The sequence below is a fragment of the Tachysurus fulvidraco genome, chromosome 11 (genome assembly GCF_022655615.1).
Source record: "Tachysurus fulvidraco isolate hzauxx_2018 chromosome 11, HZAU_PFXX_2.0, whole genome shotgun sequence".
Taxonomy (NCBI): Eukaryota; Metazoa; Chordata; class Actinopteri; order Siluriformes; family Bagridae; genus Tachysurus; species Tachysurus fulvidraco.
The window spans coordinates 8,852,694-8,867,357 of NC_062528.1; the positions used below are offsets into that span (position 1 = coordinate 8,852,694).

At 40.4% G+C, this 14,664-nt stretch overlaps 1 protein-coding gene across 2 annotated transcripts in view; it reads right to left on the bottom strand.

Annotated features, from left to right (window-relative positions):
* The window catches only part of kmt2a (lysine (K)-specific methyltransferase 2A), a 36,655-nt gene that overhangs the window by 6,745 nt on the left and 15,246 nt on the right, over positions 1 to 14,664 (bottom strand). Inside the window, exons 4-30 of one of the 2 annotated variants that reach the window (XM_047820799.1) lie at positions 13,779 to 13,956; positions 13,458 to 13,683; positions 13,031 to 13,095; positions 12,462 to 12,941; positions 12,254 to 12,327; positions 11,914 to 12,153; positions 11,593 to 11,739; positions 9,944 to 10,036; positions 9,721 to 9,841; positions 9,527 to 9,637; positions 9,176 to 9,360; positions 8,918 to 9,091; positions 8,658 to 8,768; positions 8,487 to 8,560; positions 7,637 to 7,827; positions 7,410 to 7,510; positions 7,076 to 7,213; positions 6,776 to 6,934; positions 6,568 to 6,685; positions 6,392 to 6,470; positions 6,144 to 6,304; positions 5,877 to 6,008; positions 1,300 to 5,782; positions 1,140 to 1,208; positions 977 to 1,053; positions 684 to 851; positions 80 to 154 (exon numbers count right to left, since the gene is read on the bottom strand). In XM_047820799.1, coding sequence (XP_047676755.1) covers positions 80 to 154; positions 684 to 851; positions 977 to 1,053; positions 1,140 to 1,208; positions 1,300 to 5,782; positions 5,877 to 6,008; positions 6,144 to 6,304; positions 6,392 to 6,470; positions 6,568 to 6,685; positions 6,776 to 6,934; positions 7,076 to 7,213; positions 7,410 to 7,510; positions 7,637 to 7,827; positions 8,487 to 8,560; positions 8,658 to 8,768; positions 8,918 to 9,091; positions 9,176 to 9,360; positions 9,527 to 9,637; positions 9,721 to 9,841; positions 9,944 to 10,036; positions 11,593 to 11,739; positions 11,914 to 12,153; positions 12,254 to 12,327; positions 12,462 to 12,941; positions 13,031 to 13,095; positions 13,458 to 13,683; positions 13,779 to 13,956 — 8,230 coding nt within the window. Of the gene's footprint in view, positions 1 to 79; positions 155 to 683; positions 852 to 976; positions 1,054 to 1,139; positions 1,209 to 1,299; positions 5,783 to 5,876; positions 6,009 to 6,143; positions 6,305 to 6,391; positions 6,471 to 6,567; positions 6,686 to 6,775; positions 6,935 to 7,075; positions 7,214 to 7,409; positions 7,511 to 7,636; positions 7,831 to 8,486; positions 8,561 to 8,657; positions 8,769 to 8,917; positions 9,092 to 9,175; positions 9,361 to 9,526; positions 9,638 to 9,720; positions 9,842 to 9,943; positions 10,037 to 11,592; positions 11,740 to 11,913; positions 12,154 to 12,253; positions 12,328 to 12,461; positions 12,942 to 13,030; positions 13,096 to 13,457; positions 13,684 to 13,778; positions 13,957 to 14,664 lie in introns of both variants that reach the window. The other variant, XM_027174012.2, reaches the window with a different exon arrangement.

Here is a 14,664-nt window from a genome sequence, read left to right on the forward strand (position 1 = left end):
TAATTAACAGGCAAATATTTTATACATAACATTGATCTGAATATTGTGTAGAACACTGATGTAACAAGCATCTGCTTACCATCAAAAGATAGCTCTTTGAGTTTGGCATTAGAGCGTGCCTCCTGGACTTTATCTGTTAGAGATTTCCAGGCCTCTGTAAACAAAATCAAGTTAAATCAGAAAACTTCCAAACATGTTCTCAATTTCTCATCAATATGATGATTTATTAATGTTATTTCTAGTTTTTTTGTTATTTTCATGTATTGTTATTTTGTTAAAAAAACAAAACAAAAAAAAACAAACAAAAAAACAAACAAAAAAACAGATGAGCCACATAGGAATCTGAAATGATTTTTAGGTTTTCTAACATTAGAAAAGTATATTTTTAACATCAGTACACTATATTTATTAGAGATGCAACTCGAAAAAATTGACCTTTCAGTTTTTGTATAAAAGAGGAAAAAATAAAAGAACAGTTCAATCTATATTAAATAACATATACTGAATAATAAGAATAATGGCAATAACATATACTGAAATTATATATATATATATATAAAATGAACTTATATCCTTATTAAACTAAGCTACTAAACTTTGACTAAACTACTATGCACATATATAACCATGAGCCCAGAATGTCATATATGCACAACTGAAATAAAAGCACAAATCATACTTGCCTTCTATACTCTCACAGCAGACCTTAAAGCCATCATCACTGCAGATTTCAAACAGAAGTCCTTTTTTGGGCTTGTAGTCTGAGGTGGAGTTTTGTCCATTGTCCTTCTGATTAGGAGTGGTTATCATCTGAGCATTAGGTGCTTGGTCAGAATTCTGACCAGAAAGACCTGAAAAGTGCACAGAATTTTTTACATCTTATAAACAACTATTTATTCAAGTATTTAATCAAATCACCTATAATACAAAAACACTTTAGCACAGGTATGTCTTCTATAATTAAAGATATACCCACTAGCAGTCCTGAATTTTTCATCATGGGATTCTATGGCCTTTTGATTAAGAGAAGAAGGTTCACACTTTCTAGAATTACTGTAAGCAAGAGAAATTTTGTTTAGTCCAGCAGTAATACATCTGAATATAGTTTATTTCAAATTTATTATCTTGAATTTCTGTACCTCTTTCTTGAACCCTTTTCATTAGATTTTGCCATATTCGTCAGCTCGAGTGCCACATGCTCTTTACCCCTATTGATAAACAAAATATCACATTTTATTTTGACGTCTTATGAGAAGGCATACTTGGCAAGATAAGGGCTGCAAAATTACTTCTGATTACCTTTGTAAAGAAGATTGATTTGCAGGGTCAGGAACACCTGGTGGCTCTGTCAGCATCTCTGATGGCCCTTTGTGCTTCTTTCCACCAGTACTGGCTACACTTGGTAGAGTCCTCTTTGCTTTTTGCTTTACCTTTCCAATACATGGCGAAGCTTTGGCAGTGGGAGACTTCAGTGTTTGCTGTTGGCTTATGGCTTGTGAGATAGTTGAAGTTTGTGAACTCTGGGCAGAAACTCCAACCAGGTGCCCCTTATTAAAGTCGTGTGTGATGTGACTGGGCACAAGAGCCACATGGCCCGATATGTTTGTACTGTGATCACTTGTCTTATCTGCTACAAGTTTGGTAATAGGGTTCTGAAAATTGCCTTCTTTGACAACACTGCCTTCTTTGTCTTGGTGCTGGTTGGGTGACATGCTGATTTGATTTGGTGGAAGAACACAAATGCTACTAGCAATGGGAGTCTGGGCAGGACTGGTAATTTGTGACACCATGGGTGTTCCAGATTGAAGAACCATCTGCTGTTCTGGAAGGCCTAAGTTATGGTGACTGGTTTTAAAGACAAGGTTACTTATGGGACCGGTGATCTCAGAACTAATCAGCCCTGGAGTACTTAAAGACACTGAATTTGCTCCCAAAAGATTCCCAGGGGCTGTAGGAGGCATTGATACCACATTCAACAATGACTGATTAGGGTTAAGTCCTGCCACTGTGCAGGGCAACAAATGCGTTGAGGAATCATGCCCAATGATACCAGCCTGAGCAGCAGTTGAGATTGGCATTGGTTGTGGAAGGAGAGCAGGCTCAATGTACACTACTCCAGATTTGGAGCGTTTTATGATGTTGGGCATTTTGCGGTGAGATGTGGCAGCTGCAGTTGTTATTGTACCAAGTTCAACTAGTCCTGGTTGAGCAGGAATTCCAGTAGCAATTTGTGGAGTTGACAAGTTAATAAGTGTCATGTTAGGCCCAACCTCTGATGGTGCTAGTGTAGGTTGACTCCTGGATCGGGCTAGCTTCTTGCTTTTACGAGGTTGTAGGCGTGAAATTGGCCGCTTCTTGCCGTGTCCAGTGGCAAGCACAGTAGGCGTCGGGGAAATGGATGATGCACTGGATACCATAGCAACACTGGGAGCCAGGTCATGTCTATGTCCAGCTTCGGATGCAATAATTTGGTGATCGTGAGAAGGAACACCTATAAAAAGGCCAGATGTTGTGCTGGGAATAATTGATTGGAAACCTGTCTGAGTGGTACTAGTGAAGGCATGAAGCTGAGGATGATGAGGGACAGGAACTAAACCTTTGGTAACAGCAGGGAAAATGGACTGAGAGGGTGAAATTCCAGCACTGATCCCTGTTAATACAGGTGCACTGCTATTCATGACACCAGTTGCACTGACAGATGGTGCAATCTGTATCTTTTGAGTTACGCCATTGGGGAGAGTTTGCAATACATAAAGAGGCCGCAAATGTTGATTGAGAACTATCAATTTCTCTGGACCAGCTTTCAAAGGAGAATGAGTGGATTGAACAGCAGGACTCACAATCTGAGAGTGACCTGTACTGACTGTGGCAGAGGGAATAATCTTTTGACCCTGCGAAACCACAGTAGGTGAACTGGGTAAACCTGGTGTGCCAGATGTTCTGTTTAGCTCTGGATTCCCTGCTTCAGTTACTTGGTTTATCCCATGACTTGAAATGTGATCTCCATCAATGTGGGCAGAAATGAAATGATCAGGTGTCATGTCACCTTCGGTTGCCTGGGAATCTCCATCATCTCGTGGGCTCTCGCTAGATACAGCACTTCCTGCTCTCTTCTTGTCCCCACCCTTATCAACTCCTGATTCTTCAGTAGACAGGGTCAGCATACTGCGCTCAGAGCTTTCAGAAATGAGTGAACCATGATTTTGGTTATTTACAGATGGACTACGAGTTGTGAGCACAGAGAGATCAGACGGCAACTCCAGTGGGAGGCCATAGGGTTCTCCTACTGGAATTGAGGCGCTAACGCCACTCTCTACAGGTTCTGTGCTGGCAAGTGGCGGGGTATAATCCTCAAAAAGTATAGTTTTCCTTCGGTTTACATCAACTCCGTAGCCCTCATCCAAAGAAAATGGTTCAGTGGAGTTAGCTTCTGGCTGTTGTCCCAAGCTTTGCATTGATGGCGTGTTTAGCACAAACTCCATAATATCAGAAGGCAAGATGTTACAGTCATCACTGTTGTTATTGTCAGAATCAGACTTAAGAAGATCTGCACTCAGTGATAGTTGGTTTTCAAGAGGATCCTGTCCCTGTGATTTCACAGTACCTAGCTGCAGGCAGTTATCCTTTTGATTCTTACGAACATCGCGATTTTGAGTGCTTCCATCACCAGTAGTATTTTCGGCCTCCTTCCCGGAGTCAGCATTTAATTTCTCAGCTCGGCTCTCTCGAACCCTCTTTTTCACTGAGTTTTTATGTGTAGTAGATGTTGTAGCAGTGGTTGTGCTGCTGGTGTTTACACTTGCATCACTTTCAGAATCATCATCAACTCCATCCAGCTGACCAATATGCTGGCATTCTAAACTTCTGGTCGCAGCTGCTATTTCATCACTTTCATCATCAGTTTCCTTTGCTCCATCCCTCATGAACCTGTGGATCTGTGATCTTCTTCCCAAACACTGATCTATAGCCTCAATGGAAGAAAAACTAGAGCTGTGGTTTATAATGGTTCTTCTGAAATTATAATAGTATGAATCCTTGTTTGGACCAAATCCTTCCTCATCCTCTCCACTGTCTGCAGAAGAAGATGTGCTCATATCATCAGCCCCATCTACTTGCCCTTCAGCTGATCGCTTGCTGCCACCAGAGCGCTTTCTTATAGGGATATCACCACTGCTGTAGAAGGGAATATCTTCCTCACCATAGGAGCGGACACCATAGAAAGGGGTAAGTCCAAAGAACATGTTTGAGCGAGCCCTAGCACTTCGCCTAGGGTATCGTCGTTTTGTGGAACCATCACTGTCCTCCTCATGGTGCTTCTCCGGAGAGCTTTCGTCTTCTAAATGATGATCAGCCCCATCACCATCATCTTCAGCACATTGGTGGTCCACATTCTGCTCTTCTAGAAGTGTGTGGCTATCAGACTCTGAGCTTTCAGAGCTTGCAAAAGGAGAAAAAAGCATTGTATGGGAACACTTCCTCTGTGAAGCAGGGCTATCATGGGATCTGGAAGTGGATGTGTTTGTATTAGAGCATGTGTTGACCGATTTGTTCCCATTGGGATCCATTTTTTGAGATACAATAGAGAGTCTCTCTGTGCAGTGCTTCTCAACTGATACCGATTCTTCTCTAGATTTAGAGTGAACAAATGGGGGGCCTGGCGCTGACTGAATTGCTTCCACTGCAGAACTGTGTTTTTTCCCTGTGCTCAATCTCTCCCTAGACTTTAATTGCCTTTCACATCTCTGATTATGTGATTTTGCCATTTCCACAGGGCCTGAGGTTTTGTTACTGATGACTGCTGTGCCTTTATTGGTGTTATTTTGTGAGGATGACAATTGAGCCTGGGTTTTGATATTACTGCCTTTAGAGCTGTTAGAGTTACTGTTAAGAATTTGTGACTTACTGTTTTGAGGCACTTCTTTCCTTTCTTTTGAAACACCTCTGACCTCTGTTAATTTAACTTTTGAGGGCTTCTCTTTGGTGCTAGAAGTCACATGAATAGCTACCACAGAAGAGTTTGCCTGAGTTCCTCGTTTTATGTCCTCTTCTGTAATCACTCCAGGTGTCCAGAGAGGCTTAAGAGCTGCAGCTGGAGACAGGCTTGAGAGACAGTTATGGGATTTCCTACCAGTTTTCTGTTGCACTGCCTGTGGAGAGCCAGTTTTTCGAATATCTTTAGATTCTGTCACTGCTGTAATGGCTGCTTCTTTCCCTGGAACACCATTATCTTTTGTATCGGAAGCAAATGGACTGCAGGACAATAGAGTGGCTCCTGCTGGTAGATCAGTGTCTTTTGTCACCTGTTTCCCCTTTTCTATCCTCATGCTGTCACATCCCCTTTGATGCCCAGTCAACACTGCAGTTCCAAGTGGAGGTGAAGTCAAAACTGCAGATGGAGCAGATTTTAGGCAGTCTCCTTCATTTGGCTTTTTGCCAGTAACTCTACCACCACCAAATCTCTCTGTGTAACCGTACACAGGTCTGTACTGGGCTATATGTTTTACAACGGGTGTCTCCCGACATTGAGGTTTCTCGTCACTAAACGCTTTCCCTTTTACAGAATCTCCACCTCCATGGTTCTGGGAGGTTGTGGCAGGTGACGAAAAGACTGGTTGGATCTGGCTGAATAAGCTACTTCCCTGTGGACCAGAGGAAATTTTCTGTCTTGGTTTCTGATGTGAGAGGGAGGAAGTACTATGTCGACGAGACCCAATACTAGATAGACTAGTACTCAGCAGAGGGTTACCAACAGTTACTATTTCATGAGCTGAACTGACAACCCCTGAGATGAAAACAGACAAAACCAAAATGTTATTTTTTAAAAAGCCATAGCACAAAACATGAATAATAATAATACATATGTTTAACCTGGATACCTGGAGAGGGGAGATGACAGGGTGGGTAACTGGGGTGTCTGTTTCTAAAATAAACCCTTGATTTTGGAATCATGGGCAAGATGTTATGGTCAACAGAAACTGAATCAGGTGACAGTGATGAGTTTGTCTCTTCTGAAAGAAATAGCAGTTAAGTTTTTTGTTTGTTTTTTTAAGAAAAATCACATTTAGCAAAAATAAACAAGTAAATAAATAAATAAATAAATAAATACCAAATTGCAACTAATTTTACAGTTAAACAAAACTTACCCAAGGTTAGAGGTGGACTGTGAGCAATAGTACAATTGTTTTCTTGCATGACTATGCTGTTACTGGTGTTGTCTGCCACTAGAGGGCGGCATGCCAGAATTCTACAGGTGTAGACGCATCGTTTGCGGGCATCCAGTGTACTCCAGTAAACCCTTGAGCATCTTAAAATAGAGGATGTAACTTACACCTTAAACACTTTTTAATTAACACACAAATACACATTGTGATCAACATAATTAACTACTTACTGATATCCAATGGGAAATAGTTTTCTCTCACAATCTGAGAGCTCCGTTAACATACCGAGACAATCAATAGTCATGGAACCTACATTTTAAAAAAAAAGTTCACCATGACATAATTTACATAAATACATTTTTCTAATCAAATTTGCAAAAATGTTATATAATTTTTAAAAAAATACCTATCATCATGTGGACATTATCTGGTTTAAGGCCATGGAGAAACTTTCTTCTTAAAGTGATCCCCTCAAAGTCCACCAGAATCCTCCGAGTCACTTCAAATCCTGTGTCTGACAGTACCTAAACAACATTTCCAATATTATTGATATGTATGACTTCAACTGCTGATGTGGGAAAACATAAATAATGATAAAGCAGTGACTTTCCTACCTCGCCTTTGACTAAGTCTCTGTGCCGCTGGCAATACACCTTTTTGTCTTCCAGAAAAGCACACTGGCACTGACGAGCACACATGAAGTGGTAGTTACTTGAGCAGGATGTAAGACAGCACCCTACAGTGGCTCCTGGCTTTTGACAGTTCTCACAGTGCTAAAAAAAAAAAAACCCAGAACAATTCAATACCTCAAGGTAAAATGGTATTAAACAATGAAAGAACTTAAAACAGCTTAAATTAAACAGTAAATCTTCTGAACAGACACAATACATGGTACAGGGATAACACTGCCTTACCAGCTGTCTGCCACGGCTTACTGCCATATGGACATTTTTGAGAGAGCCATCATCGTCCTCAAATACCTCCACTGACCACAATGCACAGTTCACATGAGCCCACTCATTTTGGCCAATGTAAAGCAGTCTTCCGCATTCCTATCAGAAAAGAAAACTCTATACACTTAACAGACTGATGCATTTCAGGGGTTTATTTCTTAACAACTGACAAAAGCATGCACATGTAACTATAGAAAAATTCAAATTGGAAAAGTGGTACATTAGATGTTTCTGTAAAAGTTCTGTACATGTTCAAAGGCCAATTTCTGTTTCTGAAAACTGTGCATTGACTTACATTTGCCTTCTGATCCCCATAATTCAGACAAAGTACACATTGTCTATTGTCACCAATACCAGAGGGAAGGGGAAGCTCGGGGCTCTCCTCTTGACTAAGGTCTAAGTCATTTTCGTGGTAGAGAGAGAAGAAATAAGAAAAGAAAAACAAGCTCATTTAAAATACATATCAATACCAGTCTGAAAAAAGTAGGCTAAAATTGGGTAACATATCCTTTTGTTCCTCACCATGCATAAGCTGTGGAGGTGGAGGAGGTGGTACAATTGGGAAGTCGGGTTCTCCAGGAGCTTTAGAACAAGGAGCAGGAATAATCTTCATAGAGAGATGGTGCTCTGCACATGCCATGTCTTCCCTCTCCTGCCACTGGGCATAGTTGTGATCCAGAGAAGGAGGTAGTACAGCATTAGGAAGTAAACCACTACTGCGGCAAAAAGAAGAAAATATCTTAGCATCACTTTAAACAGTAAGCATGCAGACACAGATAGACCTGATTTAAGAAAATATTCACTTATGGATTCAGCACTGAATGGTTGACAACACTAATGTCAGATAAATGGTTCTGTTGTGCTACGGACTGATAAAGATACAAAAAAAACTACAGTGTAATAAGAAAAGGGGATTTTCTAAATATACAACACAATGTCTCACATGCCCATGAATAATTCACATTAACAGACAACGTCTACCACAGACTAACCACAACCACAAGACTTATCAAAGCACCTATGTGAAATAGGAAACTTGTGGCTGGTCTTCAACAATAGAACTAAACCATGCATTCCCCATGGACAGGTGATACCCTACTGACAAGCTGTTACAGCTTCACTTTAGATCACGGTTATTGTACTACTGAAACATATGGTCCGATGCCCTACATTAAATGTTCAGATAAGACCTCTCAGCATTCTTTTGAATTAGGAACTGGCTTGTAATAGTTAATAAATACACTTGAAACTTAATAAATACAAATATCAGATATACAAACAGAGGTCAGATACTGGACAAGAAAATAATCCAAAATGATAATGCTTCAAATACAAAAACATATGAAATGTTTAAAAGAGGAAAAAAACTAACTTGTAAGAGACTTTGTGTGCCTCCCAGAATTTTGATTCCTTCACATTGAACCAAGGAAAAACCCGTTCCATTTGCTGTGAGGAGCATAGAAGTGTTAGTGTTACAAACAGCACCATAGGCCTGAAGTACAATTTACTGTAAACACTGTGCCTGCTCTTGCTTAGGCCTTACCCGGATAAAGAAGGACTTCACCATGCTGTTGGCCTTTCTGCTTTCTGGCTGACCTCCTTCTAAATTAATGGCTGTCTGGACGATTCTCACAATATCATCACTAAAGTCCAGCTGAAAGACATGACAAATCAGCAATATTTAATTCCTGGGGGAAAAACAGCATCCAATCTCTGCACATATTAACATGCTCTTGCAAAACTATTTAAACTAAAACATATTTAAACCCCTTTCAAATAAAAAAAAAAATTAAAATCCCTTACCACAGATCTGTAGTGCCCTGAATTTATTTTCTTTTCCACAGATGCTAAGTCAAGGGGAGAATCACTGGGCAGAGAAACCTCTGTAAGAAGAGGAGGGTCAGGCCCTTCAGGGGAACGCCGTGAGGGGAGGCTTTCTTCAGTTTCTGGGTTCAACTCAGGTGGCTTCATCACCACCTATGACACAAAGGGCATGAATCGGTTAAAACGAGGGAAAAAAGTGTTACATGCAGGTAGATATTATTAGCTGGGAATAGTTACTTGTCTGTAATGGAGAAGGTGAGTGGAAGTGCGGGAGTTGAGGAGTGCAGTAAGAACTTGGCGCATACTGCTCTGGATGTCCTTCTCCAAGGCAGTTCGCCACTTAGGTGGGTGGTGCTCAGTACAGTTAACACAGGTATAGGCGGCGTTTTTAGGCAATCTGGATAGTAACTCATACATCTCATCTAAAATAAAAATAGTACATTTGTGGGGGGTTTTTCCATCAAAAAGAAAGCCAATATAATAGTACAAAAAGTACTATAGTAATCACAGAATACAAAATAATTCATGTTTATTTTCTACTTTCAAAGTGCTATAAAGGCTGAACAGAAGACCAAACAGTCCACTCACCAGTAAGCTTCTCACATTTGGCATGAACCCAGTGATTACACTTTCCACATGGCATCATTTTATTTTCATAATCATCGTCAGAGCACTTGTTACACAGAGGGCAGAAGTTTCCTACAGACAGATTTTACACATATTAGATGCGTTTAATGTGTTTCTACAATAACAAAACCACTTTCATAGTGATCAGCACCCACCTTTAGCAAAACGTTTGGCACAGTCATGACACAAGGAGAAGTCATGTGACCACTGGGCATCCCAATTCTTTCCTGGTTTGGTAGCCCCACAACTTTTACAGCAAACACACTTGGTACAAACCTGTGGAGGATGTTAATCTCAATAAATAACTGCAATCAAAACAGCATATTTAAAATTGATTAAAAAAAAAAAAGAAAATCAGGAAATGAGTGTCTGTAATACCCAGATTCTTTTCTTGGTGGGTCTTGTAGGATAGTTGGGTTCCAGGCACTCAGGGTGAAAGCTGTTTCGGCACTTATCACACTCCAGCAGCTCCTGTGTAAAAGCGAAGAAAAGTAATGGCTCAGATTTAGAGCTAATTTCAGGTTTATATGATACAGCAGCAAGTAGTGCTGTTTGATTGCTGCCCCAGGTTACAGCTTGAGCTTCTATCTGCTTTTACAAATTTAGAGTTTTAAAAAGAACAAGTGCATATCAACTGCCAAAATAAAACACAGGTACTTGCTTTTGTTTGCATAAGAATCATTGTGCAAGAATAAAACACTAGAATCAGATTTGCGTTTTGAGTGCATTGCAAATGGCTGGTATTTCTGACCCTCTAATGCCTCTTTTCCACCGGAAAGAACCGGGTGCTGTTCAGAGCTAGCGCTAGTGCTAGTTCAAAGTTGGTTCCACTGGCGAACCTTCTAAGAACCGGTTTGCCTTTCCACCGGCTAGAGAGCCATCACAGGGCCGAGTGTGACGTCACTGTATACGTTTCACGTGTCCCAGCAACGTTAGCGCAGCAGCGGCAAACACAAACACAACAACAATGGCAGATGTTGCTTTACTGTTAATGCTCATGGCTTTGCGAACCTACATTGGCATCCAAACGCGGCGAATAAAACGTGTACGTGCTGTTCCATGTAATCTGTATTACATACATATCTGTATGAGGTTGTAATCGATAAAGTACATAACGTTATTTTATCGTTAACACAGAAAAAAAATTAGCCTTAGCATGTAGCTACCTACTATCATATGTGCTGATAATATATCAAGTAAAAGTGTATTAAACATTAGTATACTTAAGGTACATTATCAAATGCGCTAACAGTAGCCCCTCCCCCAACTCCTGCCCCAAACGGTTCTTAAGTCTAGACCAGCAACGTTTTGGTGCTACTTAAGAACCGCTTTTCCTGGTTCGGAGCCGGTGCTTTGGCTATCGAAACAGAAAGAACTGGTTCTAAATTAGGCTCTGGCTCCGAACCAGCACTCGAACAGCCTCGGTGGAAAAGGGGCATAAGTTGTGTGGCCTTCACTTTGGAGAATAAAGTTTAAAGTATATAAAAGGTGGTGTGCCTGAACTGCACATGCCACTTTGGACTACTTAACTAGTTGTCCTTTCCATAAATACGGGACATCTCATACCATATGTTTTTCCAAAGGCCTGATTATTTAACATTCCATCATTGTTGTTTAGTGAATGTGAATTGGTGAAATCAACTATACAACCCCTAATACATTTAAAATAATATAAAAATATATTTGTTAGCTATATTTTTTATACTTTTTCCCCCTGGAATCGTCTTATTCTAGTTTCTGAGAATAGGATAATTTATGTAATAGATCATACATTAAGAAAAGAAATGTAGCCTTAACAAAAATACTCATGTGGCTCAGGCAGAATTGGAGTTCAACAACCCTGTTTATGGTTATGGATCACTGTACAAGCTAGAAAAGCTCTACTAGAGCAACAGCAGTATAAATACTTTACTACAAACATCTTATGCAGTCATAACTTTCGCTTGGTTTTAATAAATTTTCCTAATCCGGTATAATTCAAACATTAGTGCATCGATTCTAGCAATAGTATGTAAAAAAAAACTTACTTTATTCTTTTGGTGCTGGTGGCCACAGACGTGACAGAACCGGCACCGGCGGCAACACCAGTTCTCCCACTCTTCATTTAGGGGGCGTTCGTTCTCTCCCAAGCAAAAGATATGGAAAGGCTCACAGCACACCTGGCAGAACACAAACTGTGGAAAGGCCACACAGACAGTGTGAGAACATTGTTGTATAATTCAGTGTCTAAAAAGAGAGAACAGGGTTTGCAGACCAAGCCTGTGACCTAATCTTGCAAAAGGGAGGTGTATTTTTTCCATCATCTAAATACAGAATACAGTACTACACAGTGACCGAGACTTCCTTACCTCCACGTTGCCACTGCTGGCACAGAGAAAGCAGACCACTTGTGGGGTGATTGGCACAGAGGTGAGGATGCTGAGCCCACCCATTTCCCACACCTTCTCAATGTCAAAGTCCTCTTTAAAATCCACACTAATTCGATGCACTCCGTCGGAGGGTGCTTTCTGCTTGGCAGTGCCCCCAATCGAGGGAGTGCTCAGGAAGTTTAAAGTACTGCGATCAGGTTTGGTGACCATCTGTTTCTCCTGTAAACAACAATTTAGGTGGGTGGTCAAAATCTGAGCCAAGTAGTGTATAAAACAACACAAAAAAACAAAATAAAAGTACTTAGCAGGAAGCTCTCACCTTCTCCTTTGGTTTTGGCTTTGGTGGAGTACCACAATGAACAGCCTGCTTTTTGATTTGCTTTGCGTCCGAAGCTGAAAAAATAAAAATAAAGATAAAATAAAAAAAGAGAGAAAAAAGATCTATGTGTATTCAAATGAAACATCCAGGGCACACAAAAGGCATGAGGATTATGATGAGGGTGATAGTAAGGATAACAGTAAACTACCAGAGGATATAGCAGATGAAAGCTGAGTATGCTGTTGGGGCTTCTTTTTTGGTTCATTAGATGGTGACTTTGTTGGTCCTTCCTTTTTTGCTGGAGTCTGGGTTTGCTGCTGCATGATGTCTTGAGATGGTTCTGGTGGTTGGCTAGATGCAGTGGTCTGTGGGGACCTGGATAAAGGGCTGGACAGCTTTCGATCCTTCTTATAGACGGAACTAGGAGCTAAATGTCTCGTGTCCTCTGGGCTGGGAATTAAAGGGGGATCGCTGTCTGGGGAAGAGCTGGGTGGTGGTGGGGATGATGTTTGTTGTTTTTGTGCATCCTCTTCCTGTACCGGCGGTGGAGTGTCACTTTTCTTCACTGGAGGGTCATCCTTTGCGGGAGCTGGGGTTGATTTGAGGTTTACCTCAGAACACTGAGGTTTGACAGAGTGATGGGCTTCCTTTTTTTCTGGCACTTTGCTTTTCTTCTTATCTTTTTTACCTAAAAAAATAAGATGCAATGTATAAATGGGGGGAAAATGCCAATGTTCCTTGAACTTTGTATGCTTGAAGAGGGAGTGAAACACTGACCTTTTGCTTGCTTCTGAAGAAACATTTTTGATGGCATCCACTGCAAGTTCTGGCACTTCCTTTCCCTGTGAAAATGGACAGATTTATTTTCGTTTTAAACACATCTGAAGCACTCAAGCCATGAAAAGTGACATTAAAAGTTCAAGGTTAAATAAAAATAACCATGCAATACTGTATACTGCAACAGCAATTAGGTGTTTAGTAGAAATAAAAACCACTGTCAAATGCAAAGCCTTTAATGGGCGGTCATCTAATGACACGAAATAATAGAGCAATAAGCTATCATAGTATATATGCCTGTAAACAAACTGCCAGCAATCCTGTAATGTTGCACAAAGAAATAGCTCTTAAAAGATTTGTATTTAAAGACATGGATGCAAAACAGACAAAACACTTTTTTCCCTTCAGATTTGAAGCTCATACTTACTTGCAGCATTGTTTTTTAATGTTGCGTCCTCCGAACTTAGGCTTATCCAGACAGTTGGCGCATTTCCCGCAGTCCTCTGGGACTTGACAACCAGGACACTGCCCACAACGGCGTGAGCGCCGACCCTTTCTGGGTGTGGCTTCCTGGACAGTTTTGTGTCTTGTTACTGGTTTTAGGGGAGGAGAAGCAGGCTCTGCCTCTTCTGAACCTGCCACTGAAGATTTATCTGCAAGAGAATCAGAATGAATAGTGTAAACTTATTAACAGGTATTAACACAATGTCTTAAAACTAAGACAATGATACTACTAGAAAATGTTCACCATCATTCCCCATGGAAGACAGGATCTTTTCTCTCTCCTCCCATGGCAAGGCACTAAGGGTGGGCATATCATCTGGGAACACAGCACGATTGCGACCCAATGCTACTGCAGCACGACGGCACACGTGCTTGATCCGTGGACCACGGACTGATGCTTCAGAAGAATCACTTTCTTGACCCTATGCAAACAAACATTTTTACTAAGTTAGTAAATTCATTGCATTATTTTAACTGAATAGTAATTAAATATATCAATATTTTCGTGCTAAAAATGTGTGTGGTGTTAAATCTGCATTCATCAACACAATCAATTCAGCCAAGTCCCTATTATTGCAAAAATGCACTAAAAAAATGCATTTGTTCTGTTTGTGCAAAAAAAAGTGAAAAGTCAAAAAGATTGAGTACTTCAGACATTTCGTGGGTCTTCCAAACAAATCATTTATTTTTAAATCAAATTCATTTATTTTGTTTTTAACGTATCGGTTACAAAGCCAGGGATTTGGAAAAAGGTAGAAAACACAAACCACCTCCAAAACAATCCTATGCCTAACCAGCTTTAACTGTAACTGTTCCATCTTGCTCCCCTTTCCCAAAGTTTATTTCAGCCCTTTGGGAAATACTGTTATAGACTTTAAGCATTAGGCTAACTGAAGCTCTTGACCTGTATGTGCATAGTTTTATGCATATGAACAATGAACAAGTGTACATGTCTTCCTAATAAAGCAGACAGTGAGAGAATCTGCCTGCTAGTTTGAATTTACTTGTATACATTATGACACAACATTAATCACAGACCAAATTTCACTAATAAGCAAGTTAAATATATAGCAAGTTTTGTAAGCAAGTTAGTTATCTTCTATCAATAGATAGATAATGGCATATATATA